Source organism: Lagopus muta, chromosome 4, assembly GCF_023343835.1.
Source record: "Lagopus muta isolate bLagMut1 chromosome 4, bLagMut1 primary, whole genome shotgun sequence".
NCBI lineage: Eukaryota > Metazoa > Chordata > Aves > Galliformes > Phasianidae > Lagopus > Lagopus muta.
In genome coordinates, this window is record NC_064436.1 from 33,966,672 (window position 1) to 33,992,082 (window position 25,411).

The window sequence follows — 25,411 nt, forward strand, 5'->3', positions numbered from 1 at the left end:
TCAGAAACCTATTACTGTGAACACAAAACAGGAAGTACAATAATACCACCAGTGTATGTTAAATAATGCTTAGTATATAAACTGTGTTCTTCAATTAATGAGTAGAGTTAACCCCTTTAGGGGAAAGGGAGATGTGAAGTGTGAATTGAAAATACTGACTCACAAGAAAACCTTTGACCATCTTTCCCACAACATTTTTTATATTGTTGACTTTTTTTTCCTCCTCCCATTCTTGTAGGAGAACACAACGGAGGCCAGAATTTACAATCCAAGATGACAGTTAATTTTCTAAGTGAGAAAAAGTGAGAGTAGAAGTTTGATGACATATTGTGAGGAGGGAAAAAAGGCATGAAAATACAGTAAAGTAAAGGTGCCATAAATGCTTAATGATAATCTGCACTCTGCAACTTCTTTCTGCTATCATGCTTTCACTAACTAATCCTTGTAACAACTATGCCATATGGGAGGTACAACTTTAGGAAACAACTCCATCAACTATTCAAATACGGTTGTACTGGTGTACAAGGGTCACAAATATTTATAGCAGGATGCTAATAAAAATACCATACAATGTGAAAATTCTTCAGCAACATAGCTGGTATCCTCCAGAACATCATGATTAAAGTAGAGGTTAAAAATGAATACAAATATTTTTGTCTGTAAGCATTAAGCGCTGAATTTGGAGAAACACATTTTTACATAAATAAAAACAACAACCCAAAACATATCCCATGGTGAGACAGACTCGCCAGGCATAAAAGCTCTCTCCTCACACGTGTGGAATAAGAAAATACTCTTGAACAGAGTGAGAGAATACAACTGAGACGACGCAATCACCAGCACATTCTTTGCAAAACAGCCAGAGACGCAGTCAAAATAAATAAATAAAAGTTCAAGCACTTCCTAAACACAAAGATTGGAAACCCAAAACGCATTCTCATGCCAGTGGGCAAAAATCAAAGCTCCTCTTCTCCAAAGGTTTGGCAAACCTGAATCTATTTCCAAATGTGTAAGAACATCAGTTCTGACACAGCTTGGTCGCACAGTCTCTCATTTGCACAGAGCTTTGAAAGCTAACAGATGGAACTTTGCTTTGACTGCCATCTGCTGATCCCCTGTTTTGCAAACCAGGGGAGTTGTTCCAAAAGACACATACAAAGCTTTCAAAATCTTCATGTCTCTTCTTTCAGTTCCTGGTAACAAAGAAACTGGAGAATTAGAGACAGCGCATATTTATGTTTAAACAAAATCAAAATCAACCAACAGCCCTGATATCTGTAGCACTTCAGACAGTTTTCAGACCACCAACAAACAAAAAGCTTAATAATTGAGTGTGTGAATAAGATGCCTACTTCAACAAAATCAATTCACACAGATTCATTACAAGAAATAGAGGATCAGGTACAACAGCTGCTCCTTACAGAAAAGGAGAACATAACCGAAGCAACTATTAAAAAAAGTAAGGAAAGTATAAAATAGTAATAGGCCATCTTCATAGCCCTCTACAAGAGAGAAAATCACAACAATCCAATTTAACACAAAAATCTTTGGTATTTATATAAGGTCTTTGTTTCACTGTATTCTCACAGAAAAAAAAAAGAAAAATCTCTCACACACAGAATAGAAATTTACTTTCAAGACCTGGGCATTTTGCTGATTCGTTCCTTCAAAAAGAAGCTTACACTTCTTAAAGGGCTCAGCGAGTTGCTGATATGAAGATGAGGAAACGATCAAAACCAGCTCCAAAAATGTTTTTTATCATTACAACCCACCATTACACTCATGTTACTACAGCTCAACGCAGAAACTGAAGCAGTAAAAGATTTATATTCCTGTTCTATACAGGAATAATTTTTCTGGTCATGGAGCTTTAGCATATAGAAGCATCTGTAAGTGGAAAAATCAAGTGAATATATTTATTCAAGTGGACAACCTTAAAGCTGAACGGGCTCAGAACTGCCGAAACAATGGCTGTTTCAGTCCAATCTGTATTCATGGTATATTCTTGCCTGATCTATTACCAACTCTAGCCACCTTTTCTAGTTCCCGAAGCTCCAATTCTGTAAACATGCATATATTTCCTTAGCCTTAGAGCAAAACGTAAACGATTCCAGTGTTGGGAAAAAAAAAAGATGCACTCTTTGTCCTATGGGAAAACAGCTACAAAGGTTGGAGCAGGGACTGAAGGAGTTCCAACAAATCAAGTTACAAGTTAAGATCTTTTGTATCAGTATTTTTATGAGAATCAGATCCACCTGAATAAAAAGTAAACTCATGGAAATCTCACCACAAAAACAGGCTGACATTTGAATAATGAGTTTAGATTTTTGTACAAGCCCAGAAAGTTCAGGTGGCACGCCAGGTACACAAATTCTGGTAATTCTCAATGAAACCACAATTTCTATTCTCTTAGAACAGTACTAATTAAAACAATTTCATTTAAAATGTATTCAGTGTCTCAGAAGGTTAATGGTCCAACTTATATTTTGCCTTCTTTCAGAACTTACATTGTTTGTGTTATGTCACAACATTGCTGGTAGATCACATTAAAATACAACTTTGTTGTGGAAAAGTGTGTGCTTAAACAATTTCTTTATTTGTGAAAAGGCATCTTATGTGAAATGTATTTTGTTTTCATGTTCAAAACAAAGACAGAACAGATCCCCATTTCTTTACAAAGCTTGCAAATGATCTAGTACAAATCGTGCACACAATGTAGGACCTTCAGTGCTTCAGTTTCCTTTTCATGCTCAGTCCTCTGGAAAGAAAAGCAACTCCTTAAAAGTATGCCTGGAAACAAGACTTCAGTCATAACTGAAAACTCCTTGGATGCAAAAGGATTGCACAGTCACAGAGGAGGGAAGGGTTTTGTCTCCTGTGAATGTTAACCAGCAATTTTCTTAAGAAGCAGTGACACAACAGCACCTAATGCCTCAGTTACAGTCTCCACAGCAGTTACAGCTATGCCACCTTGTTCTCACCACTATGGTGGTCACTTCTGCATCCCGACACACAAACAATACAGAGGTCTTCAATAAGAAGGTGCTGTTCTTCTACAGCTACTATACAAGCCATGATTGCAGCAAGGTGCACAATCTGTTTCCACTTCACATCTCACTCCTTGCACTGTTCCATTTTATTTTTTTTTTTCCTCTGGAGAATAGGCAGTTGAAGCAGCATCACAAAATATCTCACTGTTGCTGTGCAAAGTTTACATTCTGACAGGAAAATGCACACGAACAAGACAAAAATACTCCAGTAGTTATTTTCCAAACAACAAAAGAACTGTTATTTTGCACTTGCTGGTACTGATAAGATAGACTTTCCATTAAAAGAAAGAAAATCATCTGCTTCTCTCAATTTCTGCTGCAGAAACCCAGGCTGTTAAGAGCAATATCCAGTGAAGACAAAATTTAAGGTTTGTACTCTAGCTTCCCTGGGGACTACATTGCTTTTAAGTCAAAGCAGGGAAGCTCAAAAGATCACAACAAAAAAGAACCAATGAGGAAATCTAGGACAAAGCCAGTTACACTTCCTCACACCTACACTCTACTGGCATCATTAGTGCATGAAGACAACACAGAATAGCAGATCAAAATGGTACTTAAACACTAAAACAGGTACTGAACATAGTTCAAAATGAAATGTATGAAAAAACGGGGTTTCATTTAGAAAAAAAAAAAAATCAGGAGAATTTTTTTTTAAGTTTGCACAGAATACTTACATTTCTTAATAAAAACTAAAATAAATGGCCATTTTATAAGTGTAGTAACATGCTCCAAGGTGCGTGTTTGCCAATTACACACACCTCACATGTTGACTGATGAACACACACACCCTGGCGTGTGTTCTTGATTACATATCTCACGTGCCTCCCTGTTAAGTAATGGATTAAGACTTGCCTTGCAAACTGGCTAACACTGCCCCTTCTCGCTCGGTGACTTCTGCAGAAAATAGTCACAGCTAAGAAAAACAAACTTCTGGAGCAGAGTTACGCTACTTGCAATCTTAAATACACGCTCTCCATCTACAAGGCCTAACCCTGTGCTAACCTTCATTTTCTGTGCCATTATCAGTCCCCTCAAACTGGGTTGGCATTCAGCATTTTTCTGCATGCTTTTTTTTCATACCAACTAATTGTCCCCAGTGTCTGCCTGTTTCACTACTGCCATTTTTATGAAAAGACAGGCATGCTCACGCTCTCTATGCAGTGACAAGATACACTGCAGTATGAAGACAGTCTTCTTCTAGAATGTTTTTTTCCTCTTTCTTTTTTTAAAAAAGTTGGTTTTTGTTTTGCTTTGCTTCTACTTGAAACAGTATGCTTATTTTGAATAAATGGTAACTATTGTATAATAGTTCCAACAGAAAGGCACGCTTAGTACAATACAAGAGATTCCTCAGCTTGCTAGAAGACAATCCATGAGGTTGGTTTTTTTGCCTTTTTTTTTTTTTTTTTTTTTTTTTCTCCAGTGACAGGACTTAATTCCTGAGATATCAGCATCAGAACCTGTGGCTTACACAATAATTTCTGACAATAAGGCAGAGTAAAAAGCAAACACGTTGCAATGCTTATTGTTCTTCTTCTCTTCCTTCTCAGAATCCGTGTGAAACAGGGCAAATGAATTCAAATTCTCTAAGTTCATGGTATTGTGGGATGCTTTATCTCTTATTCTTCTGTTTTCAGCAAGTCTAACTGTGCTTGTCAGGATCTGCCCTCAGGTAGCAGCATGCAGCGTCAGGGTAGAAGCCTTTCCTATGCTACCTCTCTATTGTGACACACTACAGAGCCCTTAACCTCATCTATTTCTCCCGTATAAAATTTACATTTTGTTTATGACGCTTAGTACCAAAGAAATGACATAATATAGGAGCCATGACTTCCAGCAGTATAGCTACATGAGGATGAACGCTGAGGGTAAAGAACTCTATAAGGATTTCAGGAGCCTTAGCAAATAGGCAATATTCAGTGAAAGCAAACGCAAAATTATGAACATGGGAAACTCAGTTGTTCATTCATATATAAAAGCATGAGTTCTGAGATGAACAATTACCACTGAAGAGGCAGACTTTCTAATTTTAATAGACAGTCATGAAAACTTGAGCTCTGTGCTTGGCAGCAGTCAAACAAGCAAATTAAGTGTTCAAAATTGCAAACTGCTAATAACAGTGTAAAGAACAAAACAGAAAGCACCATTATGCACGCATGCAAATCCATGTTTCACCAGCACCTTGAATACTGAGTGCAATCCCAATTCTTTTCTCTCAAAAAGGATATAGTAGACTGGGAAAAATTTCAGAGAGGGATAGAAAGTCATAAAACATATTTGGTTTAAGGAATAGTTGCCTTTCTTCTCATTTTGCATAGGATCACCTTGTTTACCCGCTCATTTTTGCAGGTCAGTTCTTTCAACAAGATTACATTGCTTCATAGCAAGGTGGAAGGGTGTACATAAGGGAAATCATGAAAAATTATGTAAAATTGCCATCAGCTGAGCTTACATACAGGTTCTAAAATATCCAAAGAACTCTTTCTTTTTAAAACTTACCTATGACACATTAATGAGAGCCCTACAGTTTTGTCTCACTTTAACCTCTTCTCCCATCTGTGAAGTGAAAGCTACATAAGTTGCCCTCCTTTCTCATATTAGGGTTTTGGAAAGTTATGCTCTGGCAAGAAACACAGAAGTGTATTCATGCACTTACATAAAGCTGCAACCCCCTGATGAAATAGTCCAATGTTTCAACAGGTTTATTTACCTCTGTTTATTTACCTTCATACTTTATTAATGCTCTTTGTTTTCACCAGAAAAAAAAAAAAAAGGCACCCTCTAATGGCATTGATACAAGTTCTGTCATCCTTTTCCATCATCCTGCCAGCCCAGTTTCCAAACATACTTTCCAAAGCAGAACTCCCTTTGCAGGAAAAAACAAAGCACATGTGCAGGAAAAACAGACATGGAGGGGTAGGGGAGTGGAAAAGACTTATTGCACAAACTTACAGATGTTGGTCTGAGGTTACAGAGAAAAGATAACAGTAGTACCAGTGTAAATTTAACATATGCATTTAATTTCATAACAGATTTTTCTTTAAGTAATATAATATGTATGCTGGAATTATAACTTAGAGCGAGGATATTAATGGGAAAATTGAATACGCATCCTGTTTGAAGTAGTGGCTAGAAAAAGTGAAGAAGTTCATTTTTAGGTTTGCAAGATAGAAACAATACGAAGCAGGAGCTGTCAGCATTATGTTACCATCAGAACAAAGGAACAGTTACCAAAAACATCTTCTTCACCATCTGACAGGCAACAGAAAATTTGGAAGATGTTCTAGACAGCAACTGGAATATTGTTATAAAGCATGTATGAAACACAATTAAAGGAGGGCTGTTTTAAACTCTTCTCTGTACATCTGGAACAAACATGCTTCCCTGTAACACAACACTTAATTCGCCACGGAGGGAGTGTACTTTCATTTACAACAAAGGAAAAAGTAACTACACCCTGTTTAATTAAATTCTTCAGCTCAGTAAGAACGAGTAACAGACACAAGCCCCAAAAGAGGCAGTCACCTCAGATTTTTACAACTGCTGAGAGAAGGCCTGTCTACCACTGCCCAGCACTGCTGAATCAAAACACTCATTTGACTTTCAGACATTTCTCTCTCAATCAGATTCAAAGACCTTATAGCCTACATGCTTTTCTAGATCATTCAAAAAATTTGAGAATTTGTTGTGATTCTGAGCAAGTTTTTATAGTTGTATACACATCAAACCACACAGAGCTTCAAATAAACTTTTGTTATTAAACATGTAATCCTGAGGTATTCTGGTGACCTACAAAGTCATACACTAAGCCTGCACTGATCACAAGAGACAGTAATGTGAAAAGAGCCCTGGCTTTCTGCTCCTGCAGGTATGCATAACAATCCCTCCACGTACCTTATAAAAATGATATATTATAAATCAACAACTCCCAGATTGTTTCCGTTTTGATTATAGTACTGCCTTCATTCAGTTTGATGTTAAGACTTTTTTTAAATAACTAAGAACCTGGTTTTCTCGAACAAGTCCATTTTCTTTATTGATACCTGCACTGCACTTGAATGCTATTTTTACCAGTGCATAAGCAGAACATATACTAGATGTGCAAGGTATCCACCTTTTATCACTGCTAGAACAAACAAAATGTAAAGTTGGAGTTCTTTCAATGAGAAAAAAAGAATACTCAACTAGTATGAACTCTTCAATGAAGTCTTATTCTGCCCACAGAAATCTCACAAAGACAACACTATTAATAAACTGAACAGACAATGACTACATCCAATACTCCTGAAGAACCTTAAGCAAAAGCTTACTCATCCTTACTGAGAAACAAGTGCATATCAACTAACGAGCTGCATTCAATACGTCTTGGGTGTCTTTTACTAACATGGAAAGATTGATCCTATTCCAACATGCCCATTACAAAGCTCTTACATTCAGAGGTTTTCTAAAAGTAAAATTTAAAAGGTCACCTCCTTTCTACATACAAGCAAACAAAGAAACCATACACTGATCCCTCACGCTTCTCTCTCCCAGCACAGTCACAAGGTGTGCTGAGGTACGATCCACACTAACCAGCGGCACAGACAATCCTCAGCTTTCTGTTTCACCATGACTTCCATTTTTACTGAAACATCCTTCACTCTGTTAGGAGGGAGATAAGTATCTGCACTTATTATAATATAAAATGCTGAGTGACTTCTATAAGATGAGGCATTTGGTAGTTTATTCTATTCTGAGCTTTGACCTTCTTGTACTTTCCAAGCTGGCTGTCTGCCTTCAACTGATTTGTTTTGTAACATTCCAGTCAAAACATTTCAGCTGTTGCATGAGAAGGAGACTAGGAAAAATATGTTGCTTTGTTTACAATTTAAAAAAGCCAATAAAATGACTTCACCCTAACCTTTGGAGGAAAGTCTTGAGATCTGACCATGCTAGGATTTGAAACTTCTTAGTTAGAAAAACTCAGTGATTTTTCTTGATATTTAACAGATACATTTTCAAAGATTGAAACTACCAAGATTTGAGGAGTCTGCATGTTCCTGCTGAATCCAGACTACCAAAGTCACAGCAGGAAAACGACCTCTCCTCTCAGTGGAGTAATCTGAGTCTAGTCAAGCAGGAGGAGATGAAAGAGGATACCAGAACAGATTCTGGAAGGAACAAGAGCCAGATACGGAGAATGAACACACTGAAGTCAGGAATCTGGACTCTGCGGCAAAATCCACAGTCATTAAGAAAAATTCTAGATACAGGATCCCAGAAGGCAAAGAGAAGTGGGAAATGCTGGCTGGGCAGGCAGGCGAAGATAAAAAATTGGGGAGATTTGGATGACTGAGAAAATGAATTTACTGAGCTTGGGAGAAAGAATTTGTGAAAAGCAAAATGCATCCAAGCACAGAGGGGAAAAAAAAAATACATGAGTAGAGCAAATAGAGTAAGAACAAGGATGATACTGAATTAGGTTTGCCAAAGATGAAGAAATCAGGAGACAAAGAAAATGCAGACCAAGAGGATACTGGGTAAAGAATAGAACCACAGAATGGCTTAGGTTGGAAGGGACCTCAAGGATCATGAATCTCCAACCCCACTGCCACATGCAGGGCCACCAACCTCCCCATTTAATACTAGACCAGGCTGCCCAGGGCCCCATCCAATCTGGCTTTGAACACCTCCAGGGATGGGGCATCCACAACCTCTCTGGGCAGCCTGTTCCAGCACCTCAGCACCCTCGTAGTAAAAAACTTTCCCTTGATAGCCAACCTAACTTTTCCCTCCTTCAACTTAAAACCATTTCCCCTTGTCCTGCAGTTATCTACCCCTTCAAAGAGTTGACTCCCCTCCTGTTTATATGCTCCCTTTAGGAGCATATAGCATTTACTTCAGTACCTAAAGGCTGCAATGAGGTCACCCCATACCCTTCTTTTCTCCAGGCTGAACAAGCCCAGCTCCCTCAGCCTGTCTTTGTAGGGGAGATGCTCCAGCCCTCTGATTATCTTTGTGGCCCTCCTCTGCACCCTCTCCAACAGCTCCCTGTCTTTCTCATATTGTAAAAAGAGAAAAGACAAAACGTCCCACAAAGAACAGCAAAGTAGTTGAACACTGTTGTCAATTTACCGCTTACTTCAAGCAACCAAGTTTTCCACAACAAATCTAGAGGCTCCCGTAGAGCTGATAACCATGAAGATATCAACATGACACTGCACCATGGGTTCCAGACTCTCACACCAGAAACTGGTAATTATTAATCTCATTTCAAACATTGTAAATCAGAGCTCTTAAAAATAAGGAAATGTAGGTATTAGGGTAATTAAAGGTGATCATAATGAATTGTAAAAATAATTTTCTAAATTAGTGCAATTTAATTAATCATGCACAATGAATACCACTTTCATTAACAGAGTTAAGGACTGCACGATGATTCATATGCACAAAGAACAATGAATTAAGATTGTACACGCAATCTTACCTATGGCATTTCTGAAGTCATGGGTGTTCAACAAGCACAACAGTCTCTACAATGCTATTTTAATACAGTGTTCACAAAAGCACTTCATATATACTGCACATTTTGCATCCGCAGAGAGAAAGGCTAAGCAAAAGACCAGTTGCAAACCAAACCCTAAATGTGTTTATGGCTACTGGGCAAGTATCCTAACTGGGCATTTCTCTCGTTATGTAGCTCACAGCACCACATTAACTAGAATCATGCCCTTAAAAATCAACCCTTTTGAAATGTCTCATCCTTAACTGTTATCGCTACCCTAGTGAAGTTTATTACATATGAAAAGATTCATGCCATATAACACAGCGTCTGTGAAATGTACCTTGCTGTGCATTTTTCATCTGCCATGAAGTAGTGTATCTCTAGCTACACGTCCCTAAGGCTCTGATAGCTCCTGAGGGTGCTCCTGGAGGAACTGAGGCAAGCCATATGCAACCCAGCTGCACTGCTCCTCTGCATGGCCTGACATTTCATACAAAAGGGAAAGATTGAGCTGGAAGGATTTAGTAGGCAGAAGTTAGCATCACATAGGCTGTTCTCAAGTAATTCAAGTAGGAAGCTAAACATCGTGTTTCAACAAGCAGACAAAAGTTTTAGGGGTTAAAACTTACTGTACAGGTACATGAACCTTAATAATAAAATTACTATTAATTCTCTAGACAAAGGTGCTATGTTTGCCTCTAAATCCACATGAAGAATTCAGTTGACCTAACCCAGTGCTACAGGTACTGCTTAAATTCACTTCACTTCTAGAGGCATGATTCATCTTAACACCCAAGCATATGTTCTCATGCTCTCTTACAAACAGTGTCACTTTCATGTTACACACACACACAAAAAAACCCTCACACCCAAAAAACAAAAACAAATGAAGAAAAGGCAAACAAAACCAACCCCACCGTGGAGATACCAACGTGGTATCTCAATTACAGACTCACTGAACTGCTGCATGGTGTGGTACAAATAGCACTCTGATAAGCCTCCCAAATTTCCCACTTTTAATAGTTTGGAGGTTTTCTGACACGTTGTGCCTTCATCGGTATTCTCTGAGGATAGGACATAGGAATAAAAACAAACTCTGGCCATTACTCTGCCATCTTTGTACTTTTCCAAACTTGTATGTATGCTGTATTTCCAAATATGTCAGCTTTGATACCTTCAAATAAGTTTTCTGGCACGTGTCGCAGAGTTTATGAAAGTATTAGTGATGCTACACTACATGAACGAATCAATGTAAGGAATGCCTTCTGTTATAAAGAATAAGAGCAGGCATATTTACTTCTGTTCTACTTGAAGTAAAACTATTATATTTTTACATACGCTGTTTGGTTTTATGTTTTCACAGACAAAATAAAGCCAATTTATCCTGGCCCTATGGTGTGTCTGTTAAAGGAGAAAATATGCAGCCCAGCAAGTTTTCCCTCCAACCCCTTATTAAAGGCAGGTAATAAATCTTGAGTGAAAAAGTCACTGTGCTCTTCAGCTGTCACCACTAAGATTTTATTTTTTTTTAAAACCATAGCAGCCTTAAGGCTGATTTACTACTCAGGCCTCCACACTCTGACAATCGATGCTGGAAACAAAAATCACTTTTGCACACCTGGAAATATTTTATTTGCTGTACTCATGAGAAAACAAAGTTTTCATCAGCAAGGAAGGGGGTGGGGATGAAGGAAGGAGAGAGCTTCAGGTGAATCTTAAAACCCAGTTCTCGACTCAAAGAGGAATATTATATACGTACATTCACGGGGAACATAGAAACTAACTCTGTGTTCAGACAGGTTGATAAGGTGCTGGAGGAGCTCAGGGTTCACTATCCAATCCAGCCTCAAATCATCAACTTTGAGATCCTGGCCAATAAACAGCAGTGTTGGCCAACAATGTCTGTCCAGTGTTTTCAGTATAACAGATGAAAATAATTTGCAACATTAAAAACATTTTACTCCCGCTTATGCTTTTCTTCTTTTAAATAAACTTAGAAAGCTCTTAATCACCTGAAAATGTAAGCATCTTTTATTAATAATGGCAAAATTAGATCTCTGAGAAACAGCTACTTTCCAGAGCACATCTTTGCCTTAGTCACAGTTACAAGTTTAACTGCATTAAAGGGTAAAAACCCAAACACATACCAGAGAAAACCAATTGATGGAAAATGTGAAGGTGCCAAGATTGTGAAACAATTTTAAAATGTCAGACCCTCTTTTCAATGGCATGTAGTTTGATATCATTTTTCCCTAAAGCCTAATTTTTTGAAAATTTATGATATGCTCCAGAACAATCTTGTCTTCAAAAGAAATCCCACATCTTCTGTTATTTCAAAGAACCATACTTGCACCTGGGCAAAATGATGTAAACACGCTAGGTGCTGGCTGACTAAAAAGTCACAAGACAAAATCTCTCTCTGCTTTTAATCCCAGGGCTTTAGAAGAATATGAGGAGTGCCTTTTGACGAGCAGAGAGGCATTTCAGCATTTCAAGAAAAAAATGTTAAAAAAAATATTGACGGTTCAGCAGTATGGAGAGGCATGGTGATTGCATTTACATGGTTTGATTGCTATTCTGAAACACATTCCCACCTGTTCTATCCTAGTGATAACTACAAAGTCCATCCACAAATGAAGACTGGTTTCAGTCATGTAATATCAGACAGGGCAAGCAGTTTAACAGGTTACTTGTCAGTTATCTCCTGTGATCCCCAGACTGGACTACTTCCTCTCCAGTAACCTAGCTATCATAAAAATACTTAGACAAGGCATTAAGTGTCCCAACACTGTCTCCTTCTAAAAGTACCTACTCTTGTGCCATCAGTCTTCCAAATCGGACAAAATCTGCGTAGAAGCAATACTGAGATGCAACAGCCAGAAATGTATCCCAGTTTCCTGTCTGGGACTCAGCTCATATTACATCACTGCAAGGCTAAGAGACACTTGAGTGGCTTATCCTCAAACCAAACCCAACGTAGAGTAGGATGAACAGGTAAAAATATTTACAAGCAGCAGGGAGCAGTAAAATGGTTTTCAGAGGAGGTGGAGACAAACGCTTCACAGAAGTACACAGCAGGACAAGAAGGCAGAAGTTTTGGGAAGCTAGACTGCTAGATACAAAGAAAAAAAAGAATCATGGTGAGGGCGGTCAAACATGAAGCAGGTGCCCAGAGAGGCTCTGAAAACTCCATTCATGGAGATACATAAAGACAAGTCTGGAACAACCTCACCTAACACTGAAGTCGGCCCTGCACAAGCATGAGGTTGAACTGGAAGATCCCCAAAGGCCTCTTCCAACCTGGAGCTTTCTGTGACCTTTGATTAAATTTGGAGGTCACAGAGCGGAGCAGAGCACGTGACTAGTGGGCTGTGTGGCCTGTAACTCCAGTCCTACATTACGTTTGGAAAAACTGAAATAGAACCTAGTCAAGGCTGTATGAAGACACTCTGGTAAAACGTATCTGACCAAAATGGAAATCACACACAGACAAATACGCAAATAGAAGAATATAATATGTGGAAATGAGTTAAGTAAATGCTACTGCATCTGACTGCTAAGCATGCATCTAGTATCACCTGCTTTACAACAGCACCTACCCATTTCCAGACAATAATGAATAAATATGCCAGATTCTTTCCTATTTCTTTTAACTTGTAAAACTGCAAACCTAAATATTTGAATTTCTTCCATAAGCCTTCAGAAAGACAGAACTTTGATGTTTTAAAAGAGGAAAGATTGTTTACTTTTGCTGCAGGCAAGAAATTATAATTTCTTTACTGATTCTGCCAAATGGCTCTATCATGGACTTTTTATTTTCATCAAAACAAGCCACTTTAAATTAAGGTTGTCCCAAAATTGCACACAGTAATCACCATTTTAAGGGTCAAATTCACTTGTCAAACCTCTGTTTGACTTCTCTGACCAAGAGAACTCCTCCAAAGCCCAAATGAACCACAGGGGAGGAAAGTTTTATTCTATTTCCCCATAGTTGGCAGTTGCTAGGATGAATATTGGCTGCAGTTTTATTTTGTTCCTATAAGCAGTCTAGAAAACTCAATATCCACATGGTTCTTAAATGAAATAAGCTGAACTCCGGCGGTTAAGACACTGAAGTCAACTGATCTTCTCTGCAGAACAGTGCGGACTGAAGACTTCAGGGTGAAGGAAGAGAGGGTAGAAGAGAGAAGGTAAGGAGGCAGGCTGGAGAGTATGACACTTTTAAAGCAATATAACTGTTCTAAAGGAGGCAGCAAAAATCTTCTGCACTGGCACAATCCACAGAACACATGTTCTTATACTAGCACGCAAGATACTTCAAGATTAGAAGCCAAACTGTACTAAAAAAGTAATTTTTAAAGATTCAGTATTCAGTATCAGTAGAGCTTCTGGTTTGAGCTACACTTGAAGCCCATAAACACCGATGCAATCCAGACCATCATCAATTTAGAGACAGTGAGTAACGCTGACAGCGCAGGCTCTCATTAATCTTCATTTGTCCTATCACATCCTGTCATTCTTATGCAAATAGCATATTTGACGATGCATCTTTTCTGCACCCCATGATAAGGACAAGTGAAGCTGTCAGGAGCACCAGGATGTCATTGTATATCACAAGCCATCCCTTCACTTATCACCTTGTGTTTTACACCATCGCCGATGTGTTTGACAATCAAATTTGACCCAGCAGGAGGTAAAACTATCAGATACCACAGTAACAGGCATCTTGCTTCCTGTGCTGAAACATTCACCAAGGTCCCTGGGGATCTGACAGTTTCTTTTCCTTAATTGTACCCTGGCTATTGGAGATGAAATGCAGAGGAAAAAGGTATCAGCATGGGCAGGAAACAACAAAAATTCACCTTCCTCACCCAAGAACTAAGGTCAGCATTAGAAGTTTAGGAAAATACAGGTTTCACTGCAAGAGATAAGGACACGCAGTCCTGTTGAGTTGATCTAGGTTTTCTCCTGTGGAGATCTGTTGGACTACAGTGAAAAGCTTGTCCATGCATATATGAAAAGATCACTTAATGTCAAGCAAATCAAAATATACACAGTGCTCAAAATAAATTATGTTCGGTTTGTAGCGATGAGTGAGATTTCTTGTTAGGCCAACTGATACGTGGGAAAATACCAGCAAGCTCTGAATTGCAAGCAGCTCCATGAAATTACTGTAAAATATTTCAGGCATGAAAAAAAATCACTCTTGAGTGGAGAAGTCATCAAAAGTTAGAAGTATTTTTCCTACTATTGCTCATCAATTCTACCTCTACAGTAAATAGAAAACCAAGATTAAAGGGTAGTTTTACTATTCTTACTGACTCACAATGTTTTGTTTCTGTATCACTTTCCAAGTATGTTCAGAACATCTTGTTCCAGAGTACATCTTGTTCCAGAGTACTTCTAACTGAAATCACTCTTTCTCCATCATATGTAGGGTGAAATCGGTACATGCTGGTTTTGTTTCGTTACTTCAATGGAAATTATCCCAAAATACTTCCAGCATAGCATGAATGGGATGCAAAGTAGCTATGTAGCCCCAAACATGGCACGCAACATAAGTCTGGAATAATATTTCAATAAAATCATGACATCTTAGAGGAACTATATTACTAATAGACATTTATAACAAGTCAAAACAAGTTCACCCTTAAACATAACTCTATGAAAGACTGATTCAAAATCATTCACTACTCAAAACCAACAAAGTGTAGCGCTTGCAGGGATGACCGTGTCCACACTAGGCACAGGGCAACACCCTTAAATGCGATATTCCCACGTGCTGTTTTCAAAGTAAAGAACACAAGATTGCCTTGTGCCTTTATACAACATGTAAAGTTCACACATTAAGAATTACTGCATGGTCATGATACACCTACACAAACAGGACACTCATTTATCGTCATATATTACTGAAATAATATTTCCAATACACTGATTTAATACAAGTTTACACTTTCAAAGGCATCAGTGATTACTAAGCGAACTGTAAATCCATATGGAGAAATCTAATTAACTGAAGTTCAAAACAAACACTTTCTGGTGTCCATCTTTTTTTTTTTTTTTTTCTCCAGGAAAGAAAAAGTGTATAGCCTGGTGTAGCTTACCTGGTTTGTCTGAAGCATGATGTGAGTTATACCAACTCAAACATGATTGTCCAGTCCCTTTAAATCACAGTTTAAACACTTTCTCCAGACTGGTGAAATTTTGCTCTGCTATTCTACAAGCAAACACTTTCTACGAAATTATCAGAACTTTTTTCTTTCTATCTTCGCAGAAATCATTTTAAAAATATCTAAAATATCAATCTACAGTTTCTAGTTAATAACATTCCTATAATCACACAGATCACTATTCTGAGAAGCACTGTCTAGTGGAACTTAGACCTGTTAGTCAGGATTAACTTGGGGTTAGAATACATCAGCCTAACGCTGCCATCTCAACACAAGTGTGTTGTTAGTTCTGCATTTCCTCTCTTCTTTTACCATCAGAGTTCATACTCTATAAGGATATATATGTATTATATTCTTGCTTTCAGCCACCACAGTGTCTACAGATCTTGCCTGTGGTAGCTAGCATGGTTCCCTACACACAGAGTATTCAGGTGCTGCTGGTAAATGCAAGAAAAAAAAGTTGGAGTTGAAAGTGGGGTTTCCACAACATGCTGCAAGTACTGGATCAGTGATGTTGCAGAACCTAGCTAATTTCCGTGTAAGCCCATCTCTCCTCTGACTGTGTCACCTATTCAGTGATGGGCTATCCCCCTATCATTTCCTGGCTTCAAGGCTGCTTTTAGTTAAAATAAATGATTCCTGGAAAGGCAGATATACAAACAGATTTTTTCAGAATCAATATCTCCTCTCATCACGCCCAGAAATTCAGATGCAAGGAAGATGCCAATTTTTTATCCTCCAGATTAAAATTAAAACTTCCAGGTACTAGGGCTGGATCTGCATCAGTGACAGAGATATAGTGCATATATATCTAGCAATTTCAGTTCTACGTGTTTTGTGTATTGCAGGGTGGCCCCTTTAACACACGCTAGTTTTGTCCCAGGTAAATGCCAATATTTCAGATAAAAACGCAAACCACAAGAAAACAGCATTCACAGGGAAGGGAAATCTAGGCAAAGGGAGAGTGACACGAGAATTGAATGCCCAGGTGTGCCAGGCACAGTGCCAGGTGACGGAGTGACCCAAACAATGAACTGACCCCAAAGGAAATTTCTGTTCAACCGATCACAATTTTTCAAGTTCAGCTTAGTCCGACGCCAAAGATCGTTACCAAAGAAAGCTGAAATCAATCTGACTAAAATTAAAATCTATGGAAAATCTCGGTTTTGCATAAGTGTATTTTTCCACTGATTTGCCACTTCTTGCTGAATACACTTTGCGAGTTCTACTTCGCCTTAGCAGACGCATAGATAGTCCTTAAGGAAGCTGTAAGCAAGCCTTTATCAGGCTGCTATCAGCTGGGTGGCTTCCGGCAGTTCAAAAGGCAAGAAGCTGTGTTATGCAGCCAAAATAAAAGGTTTTTTTTTCTTCCTCAAAACTTCACGTGTACACTAATATTGTTTTAAAAGCTTGCACCTCATACATATTTTTACCTGAATGCTCCAAGACAAACAGAAAAACACTATTCCAGAAATATCTTTAAATGTAAGAATTTGTTAACATTGAAAATAAGAAAATATTTTAAGAAACCCTACAAAAAGACCAGGAAAAATAAATTTCATTAGCTTGTCATCAAATTCACGAATGCTGTGAAGGTGAAAAGCTGCAGAATAAAGAAACCTCACCAACGCCACGAAACATATCTTAAAGGAAATCACTTCAGACTGGTCCGTCTACTGCACTTAGCTGTGAGAAGACACAGCAGTGGCAGACTTTTAAAGTGGATTTTGTAGAGGGCTGCTGGGTTTGTTTTGCATTTGGAGGCTTTCTGCTTTAAGTGTTACAACCATTCTGGTTTTACATACTTGTCTCTCCAGCAAGGCTGCTGCGAGACTTAAGGAGAAACCGTGCTGTCCGCAGCTGGAACCCCCACTGCTGGCAGCAGGCAAACAGCACGGAGGAGATATTTAATCTTTTGAAAGGAAGCAACTAATGAAACCAGCAGTCCAGCAAACTCTTGCATAAACAAACATAACAGAAGCAAAACCCACAAAAGCAGTTTGACAGAAATGTTGCTGCACAAGTTCAATGAGCTCAATTTAAGAATAATTTCTTCTAGGAAACAGACACTGGGGGATATCACAAAACATTTTGTTTCTGTTAAAACATTTGTATAGGGAAAAAAATGCCAGGGACGTTTAAACCATTCCTTTGCCTTGCCACCATTTTCCAACTTCTACCCTCATCGTAAAATTATTAGACAACAGTTTGCAGAGTAAACAAAGAGAACTGAATTATTCCAGAATCAGGCCTTCTCAAGAGAACGGTGCATTCAACACTGCATCTATTCGTACCTTGTCTATCATGTCCGGTCTGTTTGTAGCTGCCAAAATTGTCACGTCCTTCAGCTGCTCTATCCCATCCATTTCCGTCAACAGCTGAGCCAAGACACGGTCTGCTACATTCCCAGCACCTGAAGAGCTGAATAAAAAAAAATAAAATTACAGCTTTTGTTTGTCCTTCCCAGAAATTTGGAGAAAGGAAAAAAATCTAGAGTTCTATTCAATTTATAGGGATACACTTTTTTTAATGTTTAATTTAATTCTGATTTTTATTTTCAATTTCAATACCTGAATGTAAAATACTTTCGATCATATGAAATTAGTAAATGCAAGTTGAAGGATTAGTCCTTCAAAAGATTGCTGGGTATTCAGAAACCAGATGAGGTTTATTACTTACTAACCTACTTCAGAAGTTGTAAAGATTTTACAGAATGTGGATAACTGGAATAAACATTTCTAAGATAACCAGATCCATCCAGATTCTTTTCTAGTCAGGCAGATTTTAATTTCCAGCATCCTGCAAGTGAATGCTTACACCATCTTGGATGAAAAATTACTTAGTTAACGTATTTTACAGAGTTGGTCTACATTTGTACATCCTCTCCATCAAATGAGTACAAATTCAGTGCATACCAACTCCTTCAAAATAGCACTGTCAGTCCTTTGATGCCAGGAAAGAAAGACTGAGAAACAGAAAACTCCAATTTGAAAGTGCCAATATGCGAAACACCTAAAGAGGCAAGACAAAGTATTCTAAGTGTTTATTTATTTAGTTAGTTAGGCAATTAGCCCTGGTAACATTGTAGTTTACAGAAAAAAAATTGTTTAAATAGATGTAGCAAAATATATTACAAAAATAAACCAGTATATTAGTTAAACCTTCCAATATTTTAAAAAAGAATAAGTGATATACCACCTTCTTTCTAGGCATTTACAATGTATGTGCTCACATACATATATCCATGTGTATACATGGTCACACATGCTGTAAGAATGCAGAAGACACTACATAATTAAACCAAGACCAAGCACCTGTGTTGCAATAAGTAATAAATGTCATCAGCAGTTGTGTTCTTTACACTATGACATCCTTTTAATTCTGCATAAAGAGGCTTTATTTCTGAAATATTATTAAAAAATAGGTCAGATCAGGTTTTACTTTTTCAAAGATGCTGTGCCTAGGAGATACAAGGCCTGTGCACAGACAACCATTCACTCAGATATAGGGGGTGAAGTGAAGCAGTGGGAGCCCTGAGAGCCTGGCTGTTGGTCACCACCACCTCCAGTTGTGGGGAAGGCCCTCAACACCTGCTAAAATGCCATTTAAAATACAGCTTAAAGAAATAAACCTCTCTTGTTTGTGATCGCTGAAGACAGATTAGTTCTAAGCCACTGAGCGCTGAGCTTTTCCAGCAGATGCAGGCAGGATGCCCCCATCCAGCTGTGGCACTTGGCACCAGTGCGGCCATCCACCACTAAGGCAGCCAATGTGCCTCCTGAGAGCCCTGGAGCCAACACAACATGCCACTGCCACCACTGCACAGATTTCCTCCTAATAAGCTCTGTAGCTTTCCTGTTCTGCAACCGGTTCTGTAATTTACCAGAGAAAAATAGTTAACTTATCAGACCTAGCCTGGAAAGTATCTTTGAGGAGCTAGAATAAATGCTGGCTAAGAGAGTTTTTAGGTTGCTAACAAATATTAGAGAAGGGACTTGGGTCAGCTCGTTGTCAGCTTTTTGGTTTGCTGCAGCCAAGCTAGGAACTCCCAAGGGCTATCAGAGCATGTCTAACACAGCCCTGAGTCACAGCCCCTAGCTTTCCAGAGGGCTGAGCGTGATAAAACACTTCAGGTGTTGCACAAGGATGGCAAATGCTTTTCGAAGAACACAGAACTGGAAGGAAATTAAAATCAACTTTGTAACATAAGCTGGTCTCAGGTGGGATTCGGGCCTCCCATCTCGCACTAGTTTCACATTCACTCAACTTTATACCCCATGGGCTGCATACAAGGAAAAGCTAAGCAAAGGGAAAAACATTAGGAGTGGGACCAAAATGTTAGTGTTATATGAGATGATCTGAACCCAGAAGGCATTGGGGGAGATGTCAAACGTTTTTTTAAAGAAACAAAGAAGAAATACCTGTTTATAAAGAGAGGTGACTAGAACGGATATTACATCTTTCCCCAGTATAAACATTTCTTTTACAAGTATCAGACTAAAAGAAAAAAAAGTTTCCAAGGAAAACTCCCACTGTTAGAGGTGAACATATCCTGCAGTTTCACACAGTTAGGGCATAATCAGAAAATCACTGTTAAGCAGTCATGGATGGCATCCTGCTCCTCAAACAACAACAGAGGGGGGACCCCAGCATATTAGCAGGGGTTCTGTTACTACCTGTTAGAAGTGGAATACTAAGATTTTAAAACCACATATGGAAAAAATATCAAAAATAATAGTACTATCAAATGAAGACATGTCTGGGATCTGTGACACCAGAAGTTTTCAATTTTGGTGCTTTTGCTGACAGAGCTCACTAAGTCATCATATGATGCACCATATTTAGCACAGAGTCTAGAGCAAATTAGCTTTTGGCTTCAGAGGATGCCCCATGAAACTCCCAGCAGGCATGTGCGATCTCTTTACAAGCCGCTCTGAGTTGCATTGCACGCCCCGAGAACGCTAGCACTGCTTAAGCTGTTAATCTGAAGGGTGACACGCAAGTACGCTTTTTTCCATTTTCCCATGATTTCCCAGCAAGGGTTTCAAATTAACACAGGCAACTTTCATTAAAGCTGCCTGGACTTTTGACGCAAACAGCAGTCGGAGAAACAAATTATGATTAACCCTCCAGTCCCATGCAGGCGCTGCCAAAACCAACTTCCAGCCAAGCGACTGCCTTTGCCCCCCTTAACCTGACCTCTGTGGGTTGATGTCATCATTGCAACTGCATGAAAATCACTCTCTGAAGGCACGTAGTGGTACAAACTAATTTCCTGTCAACACGCCGCCTGCAAATCCCAGCGGTCGGAATTAGGAACCTTACATAATCCATGCAGGGCCATGTGTGCATGGATGCGTGCACACAAGAGCTGTGCCCCCACCAGAAATACCTTGAACTTCAAAATAAAAATGTGTGAGGAAAGAGCAGCCTGGCTGCTACACGTGGGCCTCAGAATTCTGAGTAATCTCTAATGGTGTCGTAATTAAATACATCAGTCTGTAAGCTACGTGCTATTTTAATCTTTTTGCCAATTCCTAAATCCTCGAAGTAGTTATAAAGGGAGAAAAACATATCTGCTTATACTGGTTTACCACAGTAGGCAGATCCAGATACCCTCCCCCACATGAAGTTTCAGCTGGTGCTGCAGAAGCCCCAACCAGCCTTGGGCTGCATGCCCTTCCAACACCCTTCCCTCGACCAACAACAGAGAGGCTTCTCGAATTGCCAAGCCCACCAGGTAAAACTATCTATGGGGAATAAAAACCTGCTCACAGTATTTTTTTTGTGCTAAAGGCACTTCCAGTGTGCATTCTGGCAGAAGAAAACACATTCTACAGTGTACCAGTGCCTTACCATTAACCTGAATTAATTTTTACCATCTGCTGCATCTGAGAGAATGCTGCCCAGCCCCAAACTGAATTATGCAGGTGAGGGCCACCCATAACTCCCCTTCTTTTTCTCATCTCCTCAGGATTCATCCAGTGCCCATTCTCACCACCTGGAATTAGAGGCCAACAAGAACCATCCTTTCCACATGAATGCTTGAAGCTGCTCTCACACTTTTTCCCATAAATATAAGACTAACTGCAACTTGATTCTACCACTGCACCAAGAAGTACATAAAATTTATCAGCATATATTTACCATATAACTCTTCACACCAAGGAGACTTTTCAGACACAATCAGACGTAAGTAATCAGCAGACTTAAATAGAATCGTTAAGGTTGAAAAAGACTTCTATGATCATCTAGTCCTGCCTTCTGCCTACCACCAATATTGCCCACTAAGCCACGTCCCTCAGCGTCACATCTTCACATTTCTTGATAACCTCCAGGGAGGGTGACTCCACCACCTCCCTGAACAGCCTGTGCCACTGCATCACCACTCTTTCAGAGAAGAAATTTCTCCCAACCTGAACCTCCTCTGGTGCAACTTATGGCCAATCCCTCTCATCCTATCGTTGTTACCTGGGATCAGAGACTGACTCACACATTGTTACAACCTCCTTTCATGCAGTTGTGGAGAGCCATCAGGTCTCCCCTGAGCCTCCTCTTCTCCAGACTAAACAATCCCAGTTCCCTCAGCTGCTTCTCATAAGACCCATGCTCCAGACCCTTCACAGCTTCACTGCCCTTCTCTGGACGTGTGCCAGGTCCTGTTACCTTTCTTGCTATAGCTAGTTTGTTGACAGCAACAGCTTACTTGTTTTCTATGTTCTCACTTGTTTAGCTCTCCTTCCCTATCCACCCCCCCCATCTAGCAGGTTTGTTTCATATTTGAAAATTGAAGTCCAAGAAAGCAGTACTTATGATTTTACCTCATGATCAAATGTAGTAAGCAACCTCACTGCAAACTGATGCAAATATACATTTGCACAGGCTGAAAACTGAGAACACTCCCATAGCCAAGGCAATGAATGTTTTTTCAGAACAACAGATGTTATTTCCATTGGAAAAACCTATTTAAATCCTGATCTTCAATTAAATCCCGTCAAGGAAAACCAGTAACTCTCCTTCTGCCACGGCCTTCAGTGGCAATGAAACCATCAGAACACGTTAGCTACAGAATCAGGACCTTAATTTGATTACGTTGATAAATGATAGACTTGAAAATGCAGGAACTATGCACACACCAACACTGAGAGCACTCTTACACTCACAGGCAGGCCTGCAAAGTGGCAGGAGCAGGCCTCAGGGCAGGCACCCGGCTCACTTACTGCCCAGGGATTCATCTCTGCACAGCTGAAATCTGTAATGCAGATCTGGTGAGGAGGAGTACAGCCCACCTGCCTCTCCAAATCAGCACATCAGGCAAGATTCACCTACAGAGATAAAAGCTGCTTTTCTTATTATTCTCTCTAACAAAAGAATTGCAATGACAGCCAAAAGCGACGGGTTTTAAAAGTACTCACTGGACATGATATCATCTCAAATAACTCCTTTCCTGGAATCTCTGGAAATAATTTCCTCTCACAACAAATGCAAAACTCATTGACACAACAGAACGGCTGGTATCCTAACAATTAATGCTGGCTGAAGCAGACCTTGCTGTCAGGCCCTCAGCCCTGTGCAGATGCAGGGCAGAAGGCTTCAGTCACACCTTAGTGCGTGTTATTGTTGTGCTCCAGAATTACTAATTCAGTCTTCTACGTACGTGAACATGCAGCAAATAATGTATCTTGTAAAGCATAAAGGCATAGGAAGCATACCTAGGTACAAATGGTCGTTATGGCCGAATTCACATCTGGCACAAGTACAGCACAACTCCAGTGCGTATTATTAATTCAAACCATCACTGATACCACATAATTGGATGCTATTAAAAAAAATCTAGGAGAAAGACGCCTGCATAATATCACCTCAGTGTATTGGCTGTTCATAAAACAACAACAAAAAAACATGTCTTCAGTGCTGAGATAATAAACATTCCCAATATCAAGGAATTTTTCTGCCTGTATCAGCAGAAATATTCCAAAGGAAGAAATTCTAAATCCCTCTCTCCATCAGCACCCTACAATTAGATGTTGTTGTATTCATAAAATCATAGAATGGCCTGGGTTGAAAACGACCATAATGATCATCAAGTTTCAACTCCCCTGCTATGCGCAAGGTTGCCAAACACCAGACCAGGCTGCTCGGGGAATATTTGACATACACCTGTATCACTTTTACCCCCTATATTGTTTCACATCTTCTGTTTCCTCAAGACCAAAATTCACATCTGATATAAAGGAAATGTCCAGAGGAAACTTGGGAGAGTCACCAAAATTCAGAGACCAGGTAGAACATTTTGCTTTATGGTTATCTCCAGCCCCAAAACTTTCTTTACTCTTTTTTCTTTTTTTTTTTTTTTTTTTTTTTTTTTTTTAATTATTACAAAAGCACTAAAAATTTGAGGAACTCTTAGAGTTCCTTGAGTGACCATCAAGTCTAAGCAAACTTCCCTAAAATGAAAAATTGGGCTTCATGAAAACTGGAAACAGTGCTCAGCTGTCAGCAGGTGACACTGTATTAAACATAGCCCATAGGTCACTTTTTACATCCTAATTACCCTCCATATTCATGTGATCAACATCTTCCACTTGACAAAATTTCTTATTATTGCAGCTTTTCAGAAGTCAGTGAAGCAGGCCCAGAAAAAGGCAACACAAATGAAGGAGAAAAGGAGCCAGCCTGAGATGGGCTCAGAACCACCAGGATCTCTTCCAGGGGGCTTTTTCCCCTGCATTCTTCTGAACCCTCATGTATTGGACAGTGATCCATCACCCGTTTCCATCTGCTGACAACCAACTCCAGACATGTGTCTGTAAAGGACAGATGTTGGGCCACGCATTCATCTGACACCAGCAGTACCCAGCTGAAACAAGAAGATGCTAACATCTACAGTTCTCCTATTCCTTCAACACTGATGTCACCTTAAAAATAGCCACACACCTGATGCACAGTGTATTTCCCATTTCCTTTCATTCTGTTTCCCTCAGCATTTCTCTTATGTGCATTCCTGAAAGTTAATCAAGTCGAAAACTGTAATCAATCATGTCAACCAGGGAAGTTAGAACAGTTTAAATTGGAAGCATTACAGACATAGAAGCAAGTAACTAGACTGGAATTCATTTCATTATAACGATATTTAAATACGAGAGGCTTACACTGATCTGGAATAAGTTTCAATTATATGTTTTGATGACAACTAGTTCTCCTTTTATTTCTTTTTTTTTTTTTAATACTATTTTTAATTTATCTTAAAAAAAAAAAAAAAAAAGAAGTATTAAATGATTACAGTCTTAACCCTGCTGGCAGTTGCAGCCTGCTTGGGCCCATTTAGCATGGGTAAGCTGATCTTTTCCTATAATCAACATCATACCAGAAAGCAAAGTGGCCATCACTTGTGCCTGCTTCTGATTCCTCTAAACCAAGCATGTTTCATCCAGGCCTCAGGCAGGAATCCAGACAACAGCTCAGATGCATGTCTTTGGCTGAAGCACCTTGCTGCAGAATCAGCCTTGCTGCAGCACTCTTCTGCACTATGGAACAGGCTTACCTACTTCACAGACTTCATAGGTTTCTCTAAATCCTGTAAATTTATCCATGCATTTGAATGACGGCAAAAAAACAGTTTACAAATTCAGTCCTGCTTCCACTGATGCCAGTGAAAGGCTTACTGACTCGAAATGGGCACAAAGCTTAAAGTGTAAAATTAT

At 39.3% G+C, this 25,411-nt stretch overlaps 1 protein-coding gene across 7 annotated transcripts in view; it reads right to left on the reverse strand.

The window, feature by feature from the left end:
• The window catches only part of SPATA5 (spermatogenesis associated 5), a 184,412-nt gene that overhangs the window by 114,680 nt on the left and 44,321 nt on the right, over positions 1 to 25,411 (reverse strand). For all 7 annotated transcript variants that reach the window (XM_048943100.1, XM_048943101.1, XM_048943102.1 and 4 more), the window contains exon 14: positions 18,002 to 18,128. In XM_048943100.1, the coding sequence (XP_048799057.1) occupies positions 18,002 to 18,128 (127 nt within the window). The remainder of the gene's footprint in view (positions 1 to 18,001; positions 18,129 to 25,411) is intronic.